The sequence below is a fragment of the Antechinus flavipes genome, chromosome 1 (genome assembly GCF_016432865.1).
Source record: "Antechinus flavipes isolate AdamAnt ecotype Samford, QLD, Australia chromosome 1, AdamAnt_v2, whole genome shotgun sequence".
Taxonomy (NCBI): Eukaryota; Metazoa; Chordata; class Mammalia; order Dasyuromorphia; family Dasyuridae; genus Antechinus; species Antechinus flavipes.
Window position 1 is genome coordinate 266,593,918 of NC_067398.1, and position 17,325 is coordinate 266,611,242.

General features: G+C 37.5%; 1 protein-coding gene across 1 annotated transcript in view; it reads right to left on the reverse strand.

The window, feature by feature from the left end:
- Positions 1-17,325, reverse strand: part of XYLT1 (xylosyltransferase 1) — a 422,795-nt gene that overhangs the window by 59,767 nt on the left and 345,703 nt on the right. The window contains exon 6 of the mRNA XM_051961070.1: positions 14,061-14,141. Coding sequence (XP_051817030.1) covers positions 14,061-14,141 — 81 coding nt within the window. The remainder of the gene's footprint in view (positions 1-14,060; positions 14,142-17,325) is intronic.

The following is a 17,325-nucleotide window of genomic DNA, read 5'->3' on the forward strand; positions in this document are numbered from 1 at the left end:
TTATGCAAATAAGCCTTCCTTATGCCATTCCTATAGCCCCACGGATATAGTATTTAATCTCTTTTTACTTGCTGCCACACCTTACTCTTCCCCCATGCCCACTTTCTGTCAAATAAATAGAGCAAGAAAAGTGGAGAGAGAGAGAGTCATTAGAGAATCAAACAGCACCTACTTGTTCTGGCAAGATCTGCCAGGATTCCCCCCGGCCCAGAAGACAATTGGAATCAAGAAAAGTGCCGAATTAAAAATTCCTGCTGTTTCAAAAAAGACTGGGTAAAGAGAAGAAAGAACAAATTGACAGAGAAGGAACTGGTGTACAGAAGCCTTCCCCCAGGATGTGCGGTTGGAAAGCCATTTCAGAACATTCTTCGCAAGGTCAAAAAAATGAATTATTTTGGTTCAGCTTTCTTGGGCTCTGAAGGAAATGTTATAAATACCATCTCAATTAATGACTGAACTTTCTAAAAGAAATTCTTTAAGCTTTCTGACATTAACATAATTTAGAACAAAATTATAAGTTGTAAAAATGGCAGTCAGCTCCTCCTCCTGTGGTACTTCCCAGAGTAACAAATCTGCTCAAATGAGAAGACAATGCAAATGAAAATAAAAGAGATGATACAGATTCATTCCTGGACTTCTACCAGTTTCCTGCTGACCTAAGTTGTCTTCAGCTGGGAAATGTTCTTCTCTGTCTTTTTGGGTGTTCTGACTCTCTCAATTTTATTTAGAATCATTATTTAAAGGAATTTGGAGCAGATTATGAGAGAGGTCAGGTGAGTCCCTGACTTTACTCTGCCATCTTGGCTCTGCTTTCTATGACCCTATAGATTTATTCCTATGGGGCAAGGTATGAATTTAGAAAATAGTTCTTGGTATAGGAAACTATTTTTTTAAATCCTTGAAAGAGCATTAGGGTTATGGTAATCCACAAAATAAGTCATTCTGTTTACTTCACATTCATATTAAAAGTAAAAACTGAACTGGGTTATGATCAGCACCAAAGAGCTAGTGCATTTTTAGAGCTGAAAGTGATCCAAGATATTATCTAGTTCAATTTCCTTAATTTTAAAGAAATTTTAAGAAATTGAGGTTGGTTAGTGGGACAAGGACCAAGATCTTCTGATTCTCAGACCACTATTCTGTTCATTACATTGGGATAATTGTGGCAGGGGAGAAATCTTAGTACGTTAGGAATGAAGTCTTTCATCAGCATGGGTATTCATAGAAACACAGAAGGGATCAAAGTTTGAAAGGCTTCATATAAGCCACTCAAATTTAAAGAGGAATCCCATCTAAAGTATCCTGAGTGAATAGTCAGACATTTAGTTTCTGTTTGAAGACCTCCAATGAATGGGAGCCTACTTTCTTCTGAGAAAGCCTATTTCATTTTTTTTTTTTTGGTCATTTTGTCATTCAATTATGTCTGACTTCAGGATGCCATGCACTGTTCTGTCCATAGAGTTCTCTTGACAAAGATACTGGAGTAAATTGCTATTTCTTTCTCAGTTGGATTAATGCCAACAGAGGTTAAATGATTTGCTTAGGATCATATAAAGTAAGACTTTGAAATCAGATTTGAATTCAAGCCTCTCTTTTTACATAGGTCTTATAGCTTATAGCTCCTTATAGCTAGCCAAAATTTGCTTTTACAGCTTTTTTCCCATTACATCCCATTTTATTCTCAATGGCCAAACCAAGCAAAACTTCCATAGGACAACTTTTCAGATCCATGAAGACAACTCTCACCTTGCTCCCTCCCAAACAAGTCTTCCTTTCTCCAAACTAAACATACCCTTTAGGAATTCTTACAGAACATGGTTTACAGTCCTCTCTACCTGTACACACTCAACTCCTTTGAATAAGCTCCATTTATCAATATCTTTCTTAAAATGTTGCACCTAGAAATAAACAAAGTACCCCATTTGGGATGACCAGGGACAGGGAATTTATTACCTTCTTTATCCTGGATAAATTCACCCCCTGCCCCACCCCACTCCCAGCCAAGTCCAGACAGGAAATCAGCCTGCCCTGGCATCTAGGAAGGTAAGAATCATTTTTAAAATTTTATTTTATTTTTCCAAATACATGCAAAGATAGTTTTCAACATTCACCTTTCCAAAACTTTGTGTTCTAAATTCTTCTCCCTCTCTCCCCGCTCCCAAGAAAGCAAGTAATCTGATACAAGTTAAACATGCGCAATTCTTCTAAATATATTTCCATGTTGTCATACTGTACAAGAAAAATCATATCAAAAGGGAAAAAAAAAAACAAGAAAAAAAACAACAAGCAAACAACAACAAAAAAGGTGAAAATGCCATGCTTTGATCTACATTCAGCCTCCATAGTTCTCTATCTGGATGCTTTTCATCACAAGATTACTGGAATTGTAAGGATCATTTTTACATTTCAAAATACAATAAAATGTTATTCAAAAATGTAAAAACTGCTTAGTGGTCCACAGTTTGCCAAATCCTTTTATAGACCTGTGATTCATCAGTATAGCAAGTTCCTGAGTAACAAAACTTTTTCTAAACAATGCATATTGGAAACTGTTCTGTTTAAGAACTTAAGAATTTCAAGGTTTATCATCAATCTGACGAGGTCACACAAACTGTATGTGTCAGAGAACTTATACCCAGATTGCCATGATCCTTATGCATCCTGAAATTGAATGGGCACTTTTTGCTGCCATATCACATTTTTGACTAATATTAAGTGAATCACCATATATTTTTCTATGAACTTCTGATTTTTTTCTTCTCTAGGCATTTTTGTCTTATATTTGTTAATTAATTAATTAATTTTTTTTGCCTCAAGTACATTTATCTTCATTTAGTTACCATTAGACTGTGACCTCCTTGAGAAATTTTTTTTTCTCTCTTTTTTATCCTCAGCACTTAACATAGTGCCTGGCACATACCAGAACCTTAATAAATACTTGACTAATTGATTAATTTTTATAATATCAGATTTGGCTTGCTGTTCAAATCTGATCCTGATCTGATTCAAATTCTGAATCGTGTCTTTAATCCAACATGTCTAGTTATTCTTTCCAATATTATGCTATCTAGAAATTTAATAAGCTTGACATCTATATCTTCATCTGAGTCACTGATAAAAATATTGATCAGCACAGAGCCAAAGACAGACTTACTAGAGGTCTCTAATAGAAACCTACCTGCAAGGTGACTAAGCCTAGCCATTTAGTCAGTTCTAAATACACTCAACTGTATTATCATCTATCTCCATCTTTTCATTTTGTCCCCAAGGCTATCAGGAGAAATTTTGTCAAATATCTAGCAAAAAACCCAAGTATTTATCTATGCTCCTAATCTACCAATTTAGAAACCCTGTTTAAAAAATACAAAGAAATTATTTTGACATAACCTGTTTCTTTAGGACACCATGGTATCTCAAGGAATGCTATTTCCCTTGCTAAATGTTAACAATCAATCATCTTAGTAAAATTTTTGAATGTTTCCAGGAATTGAAATTGCATTCACTTGTCAATAGGTTAGACACTCTACCTGCTTCCCTTTTTTAAAAATTGGGACTTTTGTACTTTTCTGGTTCTGAGACCCTTCTCCAACTGTGTGTGAATTTTCAAAACTCAAATTACATCAGCTCAAAAATCAAATGAGCTAGTTTGTTCAGTGCCCAGGGACTGTTCAATAAGAAATGATCAGCAAGATGATTTCAAAGAGGCCTGAAGAGACTTACATGAATTGATGCTAAGTGAAATGAGCAGAACCAGGAGATCATAGTATACAGCAACAAGAAGATTAAATGATGATAAATTCTGATGGAAGTGGTTCTTTTCAAAAATGAGATGATTCAAGCCAGTTGCAATGGTCTTGTGATGAAGAGAGCCACCTATACCCAGAGAGGACTGTGGAGACTGAGTATGGACCACAATGTAGTATTTTTACTCTTTTTGTTGTTATTTGCTTGCATTTTGTTTCTTTCTCATTTTTTCCTTTTTTGATCTGATTTTTCTTGTACAGCACAATAATTGCAGAAATATGTATAAAAGAATTGCATATGTTTAACATATATTGGACTACTTGCCAAATAGGAGAGGGAGTGGGGGGAAAGGAGGAAAAAATTGGGGGTCAATGGAGAAAAATGATTCATGCATGTTTTGAAAAGAAAAAGCTTTAATAAAATTTTTTTCATTCATTTATTTATTCATTCATTTGTTCAAACATCCAGATGGTTTTTGTGAGTTTCTAGGGGGCAAAAAAAAAAAAAAAATTCAGCACATCAGCACAACTTTCTAGTTATGATCCACTAAAAATTAAGGTAAATGACCTTAGATAACAGACACAGACCATCCCTGGGTCTATACTGAAGGCTTCCCCTTAGTAGAACCTGCCAGAATTTTCAGGAGACTCTCTGGCAAAGGTTACCTCCGAGCCATGACAAAACAGTAGATTTTATGATAAGGACCATACTTGTACCTTTTGGACTCACCAAGTGCTGTTCAAAGATTCCTCAACTTCTCCCACAAACTGGTGTGTATACAACGGAATGGGACTGAAGGGATGGGAGAGGTTTTATTTACTTGGTTCAAAGGATGGCACCAGGCCAGATGGAACCATGGTTGGCTGATTTGAATCTACTTAGTAATGGAGAAGCAGGGGCTGCTCCTCACATTATTCCTCTTGTCTACAATGCATGAAGAAACTGTAGCACTTCAGCTTTCTAGAGCAGCTAACTATTGCTGTCAGTCAGAAACAGGATGGCTTTTAGGCAGAAAAATGAATTCACTTAAGGCTTAAACTAAAAGCAGAGGGGAAGGATAATAGAAAAAAACAGACTTGGAGCTAACTAATTTTCTACTCAAAAACATATGTTGCAAAGGAAATGGGGAATCATCTTATAACAAGGAAATAGTCTAATGACTTAAGTTAGGAAAATCTAGGTTGGAGAGGTCAATGACCATTGAACAATCAATGCTGACACTTGCCAGATTGGTGGGGCTTTCTGATTAGGGGATCCTTTATGCTTCAGGAAGATGGGTTGGTTGGAAGCCTGAAACAAAACTCCATAGTCTAGCATTTATATGGCATTTGAATGTTTACAAAATGCTAGCTCATTTGATCCTCACAACAACCCTGTGAGATAGGTGCTATTATTAACCATTTTAAAGGTGAAGAAACTGAGGTTGAAAGAAATTAAGTGAAACCCCAGATCACACAGCTAATATGTTTCTAGTTTCAGGATTTAAAACTAGGTCTTCCTGATTCCATGTCCTATGTTCTATCCACTGCAACACTTAGGTGTAGATAGTGGGCTATAACCAGGGAAACACCCTAAACTCAGATTCAGAATATCTGAGTTCCAGCTCAGTCATGTACTATGTGACTTTAATCATTTAATCTCTCTGAAGTTCAGTTCCATCTTCTGAAAAAAGGAGGACCATAAAACTTATATTACCACCCATACTACTTTTACTTCCAATCACATGGAATTATTTTGAATTTAAAGGGAGACAAAGTAAATAAAGTATTTTGGAGGTATAAGAGGTCTAAATAAAAGTAAGCTATTATTCCATACATTATTCTATTGCAAATTATTCCATCAACGATCTCAATTTTGTTGCTTGCCCTGACTTGATTTCCCCTTCTGTAAAGGAGAGACATAATTATCATTCATCTATTTTGCAATGATATAAGGGCTATTTTGTTGGGGTCCTAAGATTCTCTCATCTATGAAACAACAAAATTGAGAAAAGAGTATCACACAAATTTCTTCCTGTAGTTAGCATATATCATAAGTTCATAGATTTTAAATTTGGAGAAGATCTTGAAAGCTATTGAATATAATCCCCTCATTTTAGATTAGGAATCTGAGGTTAACACAGTTAAGTGACTTGCCCAGAGCTACCACAACTAAGTAAATGCACTAATCTGGATTTGAATTCAGATCTTCCTAACTCAAAAGATTAGTCCTGTATCCCTTTTGATATATCACTGCCATTTGACAGGCTAATGACCTATTGTCATTTTAATTGCCAGCTTAAAAGCATCTAAAAAAAAGAAAGAAAATGGAGGAAACAAAGTTATTCTCTAAAACACACCCCCATAATGAGGGGAGAGCTCACCAGGAATCCTAATGATTATTTTGACATAGTAGTCATAATTGGATTAAGCAAAGGGAATATGCAACACTGATAAATCCCTAGTCAGATTTAAGAAAAGCAAAAGGGAAAATGAAATCTGTTTTACTCACAGGGGATTAAATATTAATTATCTCCTCATATCAATCCTAATGCTACATGACATCCAAGTGGAAAGTCTCCTCAAGATAAACATGCTGGCACCAACCACTTTTTAGAAAGTAGATTTCTCGGCAGTGTTTCCTGGCTTCTCTCTTGTCTTCATTGCCAATGTTTAGTTTAAACAGTTGCCTGTTTTACAGATCAAAAGAGGTTTGAGCCTGATGATTGGTTGGGTGCCACTAATCAAAAAAGTGGATTTTTCTCTTCTCCTTCCATAAATCTACCCATTGACAAAGCAAGATGATTACTTACAGCCAGATGATAGGTGAATTCGAATTCTCTATAGCTACTCAGAGACTGGAAAGGGTCCTCTTTGGGTCTCAATTTCCTATAAAATGAAGAGGCTGAACTAAATGACCTCTGAGGTCTTTCCAAACTGTGTATCTATGATCTTATAACTTACAACAGTGTATAGTACATAGCAAGAGCTTAATAACTGCTTACTGAGACTTCATTCCTTCCACTTAGGGCTTTGAGGTTTTAACCCCAAATAACTTTTAAGAAGGTGGCAAACTCCATACCAGATACTCTGCCACATGTTGGTTAAGAGGTAAACCTTTCAAAGTCTTTTTTTCTTCTGTCTTTCTTCCCTCCTTCTCTCCCTTCCCTCTCTTCCTTCCTTCCTTCCTTCCTTCCTTCCTTCCTTCCTTCCAGCCCTGGTATTTACTGACAGCTAGGTGGTATAATGCGCAGAGTGCTGGACCCAGAATTAAGATGACTCATTTTCCTGAGTTCAAATCTAGCCTCAGACACTTACTACTTATGTGACATTGCACAAGCCACTTAACCCGTGTTTGCCTCAGATTCCTCATCTTTAAAATGAGCTGGAGAAGGAAATGGCAAATTACTCTAGTATTTTTGTCAAGAAAACCACAAATGAGGTCACAAAAAGTCAGGCATGATTAAAAACTGCCTGAACAACAACAACTTAGCATAGTAGACACTTAAAACTTTCTTCAATTGAATTTCTAGATAATCAGATAGAAAGATGGTTGTATAAAATCCTTTTTAGGGCCAGGGAACTTGCAGAATTGAGCTATATCTGTTGAATATAATAATCATAACAACTAGCATTAATATAGCACTTTAAGATTTGCCAAATGTTTTACAAATATCTCATTTTATCCTCACAATAACCCTAGGAGGGCATTTTATAGATGAAGAAACTGAGGCAGAAAGAAGCTGAGTGACTTACCCAGAATCACGTGGCTAGGTAGTGTCTGAGACATGATTTAAACTCATGGAATCACGAAGATTCAAGGCCCACTGTGTCATTTAGCTACCTCAAGTCCTGCGGCAGAATCCAAGGCCTTAATAAAAACATATCTTCCATGTTCCCCTCTTCAAGAAGCACAGGTCAACAGAATGGAGCAATAAATTTATTACAAGATTTCTATATATCACACAATTGTTAGACTTTGGGGATAAAATAAATGAAATAATCCCTACTTTAAAGGAGCTTACATTCAAACTCATGGTAGAAAGTAGTGTAAAAAAGAGAATTTTAAAAATGAGTTTGCCTATAGGAGAGACACAGTAGGTACAAAGGAGGTGACAAAATAAATCAAAGGGCATGATTTGATCCTTAAAACAAATACTTCAAAGTCCCCAGGTTGCTCTGCAGCCCACAAGAAACCATCATAACGGCTGCATCTGATAGAATAGAGGGGCAAAATACATAGCATAATTCCTGGCCCAAGGTGGATGCATTAATAATGTAAGTTTTCTGCCAAGCAAACAAGTGACATCTCTCTCCTGTGGGATGGAGCCTCGTTATGTAAACCTAACTCCACCCTGAGTCTTATACAAAGATGACAGCATGTCTAGAGAAGATCCTGATTCACCATCAATCAATGACAAGTATTTATTAAGAGTTTCCTCTGTGCCAGGTACTGTGCAAAAAAGACACTGGTGATCTGAGTATAAAGAACGAAATGATGCTTTTGTTTATGTTGTTTTGCCATTTTTCATTTGAATATGCCTCTTAGTGAACTTCTTTGGGGTTTTCTTGGCAGAGATAATGGAGTGATTGACTACTTTTTTTCAGCTTGTTTTACAGATGAGGAAACTGAAGCGAAAAGGATTAAGATTCTTGCCCAGGATCATACTGCTAGTAAGTGTCTGAGGCTGGATTTAAAGACAAGTTTCCCTTACTCCAAGCCTGGTGCTCTATCTACTGCATTGCCTTGCTGTTTATCCCAGGGGGCTTATATTCTACCTTCTTGGAAAATGAGTTCCAAGAAACTACTCATAACACAAATTAATGGAAGAAAAGATAAGGTCTAAATCCTTTCTTTCCCATCTTCTCCTACTTCACAGGGGTACCTGTCCTTTCTTATTTATAAAGACTTGTACAGAAATGTCTCCCACTCACCAAGTTACTATCACCCCGATACTATTAGAAAGATATTTGCTTAGCATTCTTAACAATGCCATAATTATTGGCTGAGAATAAGTTGCCTTCTAACTGGCTGAGACAGTGACTCATTCCTCCTCCACTCAGCTCTAGACAGAGCAATAGGTCTCAGGAAAACGGGTACCAAGCATCATTTGACTGGACTGAGGAGGCGATACTCTTTATTAGACAACAGGTCAGGATCCCCTTGATTAAAAACTGTTTTAAGCTTTGAAAAAGAGGAGAGGGGGAATCCACCTCCACTAACTGTCATATTTGGAAGAACTTGAAAGGCATAAGGTACCATACTGTCTCCAATCCAGAGAAAAAAAGCAAGCCATCCTACATCCTAGCAAAAAGGAAATGACAGTGGATAGATCTTAAGGATAGTCTTCTGAGGGTTTTTGTCTTTTCCAGATGGGCAAGGAAACAGAGAGATGCCTATTTGATTTATCTTTTCTTTTTATCCTGAAGGATGGAGCATCAAAAATCATAGGATTTCATTTTTTTTGGAGGGTGGAGGTGGAGGGTTACAGCAGCAGAAAAAAAAAATTGGTCTCCACATATTGTATGTATATATGTTTATGTAAGCCATTAGGATTCTTTTCTCTAGTAATTTCTACTAGTAATTGGGAGATCAATGAGGTAAGCTAACTGGACCCAGAAGAGATCATTGACATCCTTTTTTTCAGGAATGTTTGTGTTTCTCATATCATTAGTGTTACTGCTAAAGGATACTGTATATTCTTAAATTTAAAAGAATATATAGTGATAGATTTTTATGTTCATTGTACTAAAAAGCTCCCCAAGTAGATCTCTCTCCCTCCCCTTTCTCCTTCTCTCTCTCTCTCTCTCTCTCTCTCTCTCTCTCTCTCTCTCTCTCTCTCTCTCTCTCACACACACACACACACACACACACACACACACACACCTCTGCTCCCTTTCTGTGTGCTTCCTCTCTGACTCTGCCTCTAACAAAATTCTATTGTGTATTTATCTTGCCAAACATTTTATTTATTGTAATTCCTAAGAAGATCCCTAGAGCATTGTCCCTTAACACATTTACTCTGTTACAGTCTCATTAACAATCTTTTGAAAACAGAAGTGTGGAAAGATGGAAAAGACACTGAATTTGAGTCCCAATTCTGCCACTTATGATCAAGACGACCTTGGATAAATAATTTGTTCTCTTTTGAGAGCAGATTTTGCTAGTAAAGAGAGAATAAAAGAACCCTTGAGCCACTGAAACCAATTTGGCTGACTCCACACATTTTCTCGGGGTTTACTTTCCTTCCTAAGGTTTGCTTTTCTCACCTGTAAAATGTGAGGGAACTGGACTTAGGATCCACACCGTATCAAAGAAAAGAGTCTTAGAAATCAGATCAAAGTTCTCATGTTACAGAGAAGGAAACTGACATTAACAGGTTAATTGATTTGCCCCAAGACCGCAATAGTCATCACTAGCAGAAACAACTCTCTATCAAGTACCCCTCCAAGTTCTAAATTCTATGATCCCCTAAGCAGGAGCAGAAAAGACTTATGTTTGTACCCAGATCTCTATGTGCTTTTCTTATGACTGTTCCCAGTGGCACTTCAGTTTCTCCCAGATCACGTTTGTACCCACTCAGATCAAGAATCTTCTCTACCAAAGGCTAACAGAAGGATATTACTGAGAATTTAGTCTTTTAAGTTATTTATTTAATTATTCATTTTTTGCTTCTCTTTTTACAACTCAGAAATGCAAAAGACAGAATGGCCTATCTCCAATAGTAAAAGTTTTACAACTACCCTCACATTCAGAATAAGATAGTAAGGAGTAGCTCAAAGTTAGTTGTAAAAAATAAAATTTTTAAATGTCTTTGCCTCATGGAAGAAAAATAAGCATGTTGTATCTATAAGTTTCCTGCAATCACCATTCTGTTTAAGACAATGAATGTTGCCTTGAAATTAACAGTAATCTATTCAGTTTAAGATTCCAACTTCAAAAATCATTAAACAAATAGACCTCAGAGGCAGCAAAAAGATGAACCATATTAAACAGTTAAGGAAAAGGTTAAAAAAATGTGACTGCAATCGGAATAAGAAATGTCCTTTTATGGGCACATTAAACAGTGATTGGTCAGTACAGGATGGAGGGATGGGATTGTCTGGTTACTGAATACAGCCAAGGTTAAATTCTAAGGCCTTGATGGGTCTGTTCTCATAATATCCCTAAGATTGAGAGATAAAGCCTGTGCATGCATACACATATAACACACACACACACACACATAACACACACACAAACACACGCAGAGTCTCTCTCTTTGAGGGAAAAATAGCTTAAGATCTTTGGCTACTTTTAAGTGCTCTGAGACATATAGATGAATTTAAACAAATAGGCCATTTTCAAGTGGGTAAAGGATTGGCTGTTCTGTAGAGTCTTGTGACTGGATTCTCCTGTTCACAAGAAGACAATAAATGGAAAGTGGTTGAGAGCTCAGGGAGAAGGCTTTAAATAAAAAAGCATCTCATCTATGGGAATTGTTAAACATGAGTAAGTACAGATATGGCACTCAGACCAAGATACCTCCACCTATAAGGGCTTCAAATCAGTCTTTTCTGGCTTAATAGGGTCTGGTTTTCTGGCCGACAACAGTGATCCTCAAAAACATTGGCAGAGGGCGTGGATCAAAGAAAGAGCAAATGAGTTAGGGACTTAGCAGGTGCTCCTCAATAATGCTTATGACATTGAATCATGCACTAAAGAATTTTGTAGTAACAAGGTTGCTCAGTGAGACAGGATAAATGAGGAGGGATGCTAAAGAAAGGCAAGAAAATGTAGGCAAGTTCTCTCCCATGACTCCTGCATCTGCCCAGAAACTGAAACCAGTGGTACCATGTTAGGCTTTGCTTGTTGGGACAGGCTTTATGATCATCCTTATCTTTGCAAATTGTGTTAAGTACTTTGATGGATAGAGAGTTCAGGGCTCCATTGCTCTTTCTACTCCTGCTTCATGAGTGAGTACTTAAAGCTACAGGCAGGTGGGATCGCACTTAGGCCCTGGTCCAAAGATACCCAGGGATTCAAAGGAAGGAGCAGTTATGAGTATCAAGATGAAGCTACTTGGATGGCCCTAAGGACAAGAGATAGAATCCTCGATTAGTTGGAACAGAAAAAAAAATGTAGTGGGGCAGGGAGAGGGGTACCAAACAAACCTCTTTCTGGATGAGAAAGCCTGCTTTTTGTTCATCTGGAAATGGACTCCTAAAATATCCATATGAACATTTCAATTTAAATCTGGTTCATTGGAAACCTCTCTCTGGCTCCCTGAGCAAAAGACCCGAGTCATTTAAACTTTGGAGAATTAGGGCCTGTATACAAAGCTTGGCTCTTGCCTTGAAAAGCTACCTGCTGGGCAGCGCTTGCTTATCTACTGATTCACAAAGGTTGCTTAAGGGGTTATAATTATGGAAAATATTTTTCAATACATTTGGTTCCATATTTTGAGGAAAAGAGAGGGAAAATATTTAACCAAATATACCCCCATTTAATTACTAGAACAGCCAGGGCCAATTGGATGTCATTAAAATGTTAGATAGTCTTCATGCTAGCTTCTCAAGTTGAGAATTGGAAGCTCAAATTGGGCAATAAACACAGATGATAGTAACAGAAGGTCATTGTGGCTATTATAAGCCACATGAAATTAGAAATTAAGGAACACATAAAATTCTAAGCATACTGCATGTTTTTTTTTTCTTCAGCAAACTGAAAAGCTGGGATTACCAGAAGTATATAATGAAAGGTGGCTCTTATTATATTGGTGGCAATTAGGAAGTAAAAAAATTTGAACTAATGTGGAAAATAGATTATTTGCTGAAAAAAGTTTTGATGATAATGAACATCCTGAATAATTAAAAATGTAAAGGAACTTTTTTCCCCCCTCCATTGCTTTCTTCTCCCATCTTCCCTATGCTAGAGTTAAATGTACATCTCTTCCTAAAAGTTGGGATTCACCTGAGGGGTTGCTCTCTTGGTTGGCAGAGTAGGTAACTTGCTATACATACATTGTGATTTGAGAGGCCTCATGAGGGCTCCTACCTTAAAATGCCTCCTTCCATTGGCCCAATGGGATATCATTCTACTTGGCCTAGAAATTCCCTCCATTAGCCTTTCTTCTCTCCTCATAAGATGGGGAGGGGGGGAGGAGGCATACCACCTTCAGGGCTCTGTGAGAAGTGATGTGTGTTACCTAGAAGTTGGATGATCCTGGAAACTTCAGAGATATTGGCTCTAAAATATACAGGAGGGAAATTTCAAAAAAGAAAAGGATGGGTTGGGAAAAAGGGATCTCTAGCCATGGCTATGAAAAGTTGTGGACAAAGGGGTATGTGTGGTTAGGATGGAAAAGAGGCAATAAAAGATCAGTGGGTGTGAGTCAGGAAGACAAACTCATTTCCTTCTAATGAGGTAGAGAGAGTCTGTCATGTAAGTAACCATGCCTAAGGGCTAGCTAGCCCTGCTCTAGCTGCTTGCCCTGGTCAGTCTGTACCCTGATAGTCTTTCCAAGGTCTCTCCTCCCAGCTGAGAAGAATCAGGAACCACGACTCTTCTAGCAAAGGTCATAAATACTCTGGCAGTAGAGAGGGCCAGACTCTTGAGTCATGTTATATGGGAGAAGAGCTCTTGTACTTATATATGCAGCAGACGCTGTTTCGGCTAATAAAGAGAAGAACATTACTCTGAGGAGCGGACAAGTGGCATATTAGCACATTTTACTATTAAATTAATACTGAATTAGTGTGCTTAATTGATCTAAATTACCTGAGTCCCAGCTGATGTTGGCAACTTAAGCCTTGCTTTATGTATGAGTGTCAAGATTTATTAAAGATTTTGGTAAGAGGACTCTGGGGTTTAAGGGTGATCATGGGACTGGGAAAATTGGGAAGGTGATAACTCCTTTTTTGGTAGACACTTTCCCCTCACATCTAGTTCTAGTTCAGCCCCATTGGTAAGCTGATTCGGTCAATTGGCCTGCCAATCATTTGTACAGGATGCTCCCCCATCTAGGGGAAGGTGTGGGAGGAAAGAGGGGAAAATTTGAAATGGGAGGTTTCTGAAGGGTTATCCATGCATATGTTTAGTAAATAAAAAGCTTTAATTAAAATAAAAAAATAAAAAAAATGTAGGTTGGGGGGCATGATAGAACCAACTTATAAACGGCATTAAAGTATAAGCCGAACCAGGTTTAAAATAATAGTACTGTATATGTATTACTGTATGTACAATAGTACTGATTCATGCAGCATATTCTTATTTCAACTGTTAGGCAAAAAGAACAAAATGGTCAATCTTATAGTTATTCCAGTTTTTCCAAAAGTTTAAAATAAAAACCATAGTACCTTGCATTGTCTCGGCCATGTGACTTCAAGAAGTTCATGTCCCGGTATCGAGAGAGAAATGCCACCAACTGGTCATTTGTTCTGGGGAAACAAACCAGAAAGAGAAAAAAAATCAATATCCTCCAAGGAACCTGAGATCATTTGGAGTCATTCCTATCTTTTTATTTCTTTTGATAAGAAAAACTGGTAACTAAAGGGTCAAGTTTCCTGACCCACAGCTAGTCAGACAAAGTGGAATTCAGGGTGTACCTTAAGGAAAGAGAGATAACCTGTATATTCAGTAGCTGGAAGAGTTTTGCTGGCCTACAAGACCCAAAAAGTTTCAGTTTTTCCCCTTATCCCTTTCCTAGATTACCTTTCAAACTATGCACATCCCCAAAGCATCCCCAGCTTTTTTTTTTTTTTGATACAGAGAACCAACTGTCCCATTATTTGATCAAATATCAATTTATCACATGAACAGATGACTTTCATACTTTGGTTTAAGAAGTAAAGTGAGCTCATATCTAGGATTTAACAATTAATCACTCATGCTTCCAAGTGATGCTGTGGGGGAGTGGGGGAAGAGAGGCGGGTAATTTAATCCAAATTTGAGTACTTCCTACAAAGGACCATATAACATAGAAGGGGTTACTTGAAGCCATCTAGCTGAACCTTGTCATTTATTTTATGGTTGAGGAATGTGAGGTCCAGGAGAGAATCAGAAATATAAGGACTCTCAAAAACCATCTCGACAGGAAGCAAGTGGAAGGCCAGATTTGGCCCTCAGGCCAAAGTCTGATGATACTTTGTCTTGACCAACTTTCTAATTTAATAGTGAGGAAACTGAGGCCTAAAAATGTTAAGTGGTATATATCTAGACTTAGAGGGAATCTCAAAAACCATCTAGAACAACCTCTTTACAAGGAAGAAACTAAGCCTTCAGCAGTTAAGTGATTTATGTAAGGTCACCTAGATGGTAAATTGAAGTGAAGTCCTTTGCTTTCTATAGTACTGGATTATGAAAATTAGATTCAGAATCATGGTTTTGGCATAGTGCAAGATTCATGATTATTTTTTAAAAGAGCTTTGATATATTCTAATTATTGTTTAGGTATTATTATAATTTGGACATATTCAAAGAAGTACAGAACAGAATGATAAAGAATTTCTAGGTTGTTTTTTTTTTTTTAAGTTTATTTTCCTACCCCAAGTAGGAATCCCCCAATGTTTTGCTTTATTCTATCAATGGTACAACAAACCTTTGCTTTTTTTCAGTGGCCCAAATAGGACCTAAAAGATAATATTTCCTAGATTTCACTGAAAGAGTGACTCAGCATTGCTCTGGTATCAAGGAAAACATCTAACAAACATGGAAGTCTTACCCTCTTTGCCTTCAGCAAAACCTCCACTCTGGCATTTAAGACTGCTTATCTATTTTTTTAATAGTCACCCTCCCAAACTGGATTTTAAGCTCCTCAGGAGCAGCGATGACAACTTTAGTATTTAGCAGTATGCTGCCCAAATAAAACATTTAATAATACTTGCTGATAATGATGTTTCTTATATCCTGCCTCGCTTCACAGTCTACATTTATGCTCTTGACCAACCAGCTCATATGGAAGCTCAAATATCTTCTCCCTCTGCTAACATTGAGGGTTTGTGGTCTTGGGCCCTTAAACAAACATAAGTTGACCAACTCTCCCTGCTTTGAGTCAGGCTGATCCTCAGGAGAAGGAGAAATAACTCTTGCTAGCCTCAACACTGGGAAGATTTTATACTGGAAGACCTGTGACTCTAGGCAACCTCTTAAGTTCTGTTTGCCTTCATCCACTGGAGAAATAAATGGAGGACCATTCCAATATCTTTGCCAGAAAACTCCCACAGATAGTACTGCTAGGATCCAAAGGTTCATGAAGAGCTGGACAGGATTGAGCAATTGAACAAGGGTGATAGGGAACAGTAGATAAGAGTGCTCAGATTGGAGTCAGGAACACTCATCTTAACTTCAAATCTGATCTCAGACACTTACTGTGTGACCCTGGGCAAGTCACTTAATTGTTTGCCTCAGTTTCCTTATCTGTAAAATGAGTGGAGAAGGAAACGGAAAACCACTCCAGTATCTTCATCAAGAAAACCCCAAATGGGGTCGCAATGAGTCAATCAGGCTAAAATGGCCAAACAACAACAGGCTAGGCACCTTGCTAAGTTCTGGGAATGCAAAGACAAAAAAGTGAGATAATCATTCAATAAGAACAATTAGAATGTCAATATTTCTATCAGTCAAAAATGACTGCACTACAGGAGTTGGAGACAGGGCTCTGACCTTTGGTGGCTCCAGAAAATGCCTTTCTGTGGAATAAGCTAAACAGATTTCTATATTAGCTATCTTGGCGATTCCCTATCTTACCAGGATAAGTAGGCATTTAGTAAATTTACTTAGTGATGCTTCTACTTGAAGTAATTTTAAAAGCTGACATCTTGGGGGGAGAAAAAAGGGCTTGGGGACAAGACAACAATTACAAAGCAAAACTTTTCCAGAAAAGAAGTTTTTCAAATAATGAGTGTGCAGGATAAAAGAGTTTGGTTTTCTGCTAATGAAAGGAACCATTCTTAATACTTCCCCAGAGAAAGGGAAAAAGGTAGATATTTCTTTTGCCTTTTCCTATTTATAATACATTGATCCTTAATGTTAACTTTTAGCTTTCCATAAATCTTTACTCGGAGATACAAAATCAGGCTGATGTTCTTCGAGTGTTTTAACATTTCAATTCCTTTCTATAACGACCTGCATAATATTTAAGTCATTTAATAATTAGTACCTTGAGGACACAGTGAAAGAGAACTGTCATTAGAGTCAGAGGTTGCTGTTGTTCAGTCGTGCCTGATTCTTCATAACCCTATTTGGGTTTTCTGGCTAAAGATACTGGAATGGTTTGCCATTTCCTTCTCTGGCTCATTTTACAGATGAGGAAACGCTGCCAAACAAGGTTAAGTGCCTTCTCCAAGACCACACGGCTTCATAATATCTGAGGTCAGATTTATATTCAGGTGCCTCCAGGGCTGGCACTCTATACACTTAGCCTCCTAGTTGCTTCTAGAAGTCTTGAGTTCAAATGTGATCTTTGAGTTTCCTACCTGTTTGACCCTGGATAAGACAACTTTTCTCAGGTTTCACTTACCCCATGTGAAAAAAGATGGTATTGGAGGAGATGCTTATAAGCTGATTCAGCTTTACCAAAACATTTAACTTCAAATGAGGGGAATTATATTATAAAGCAGCAGT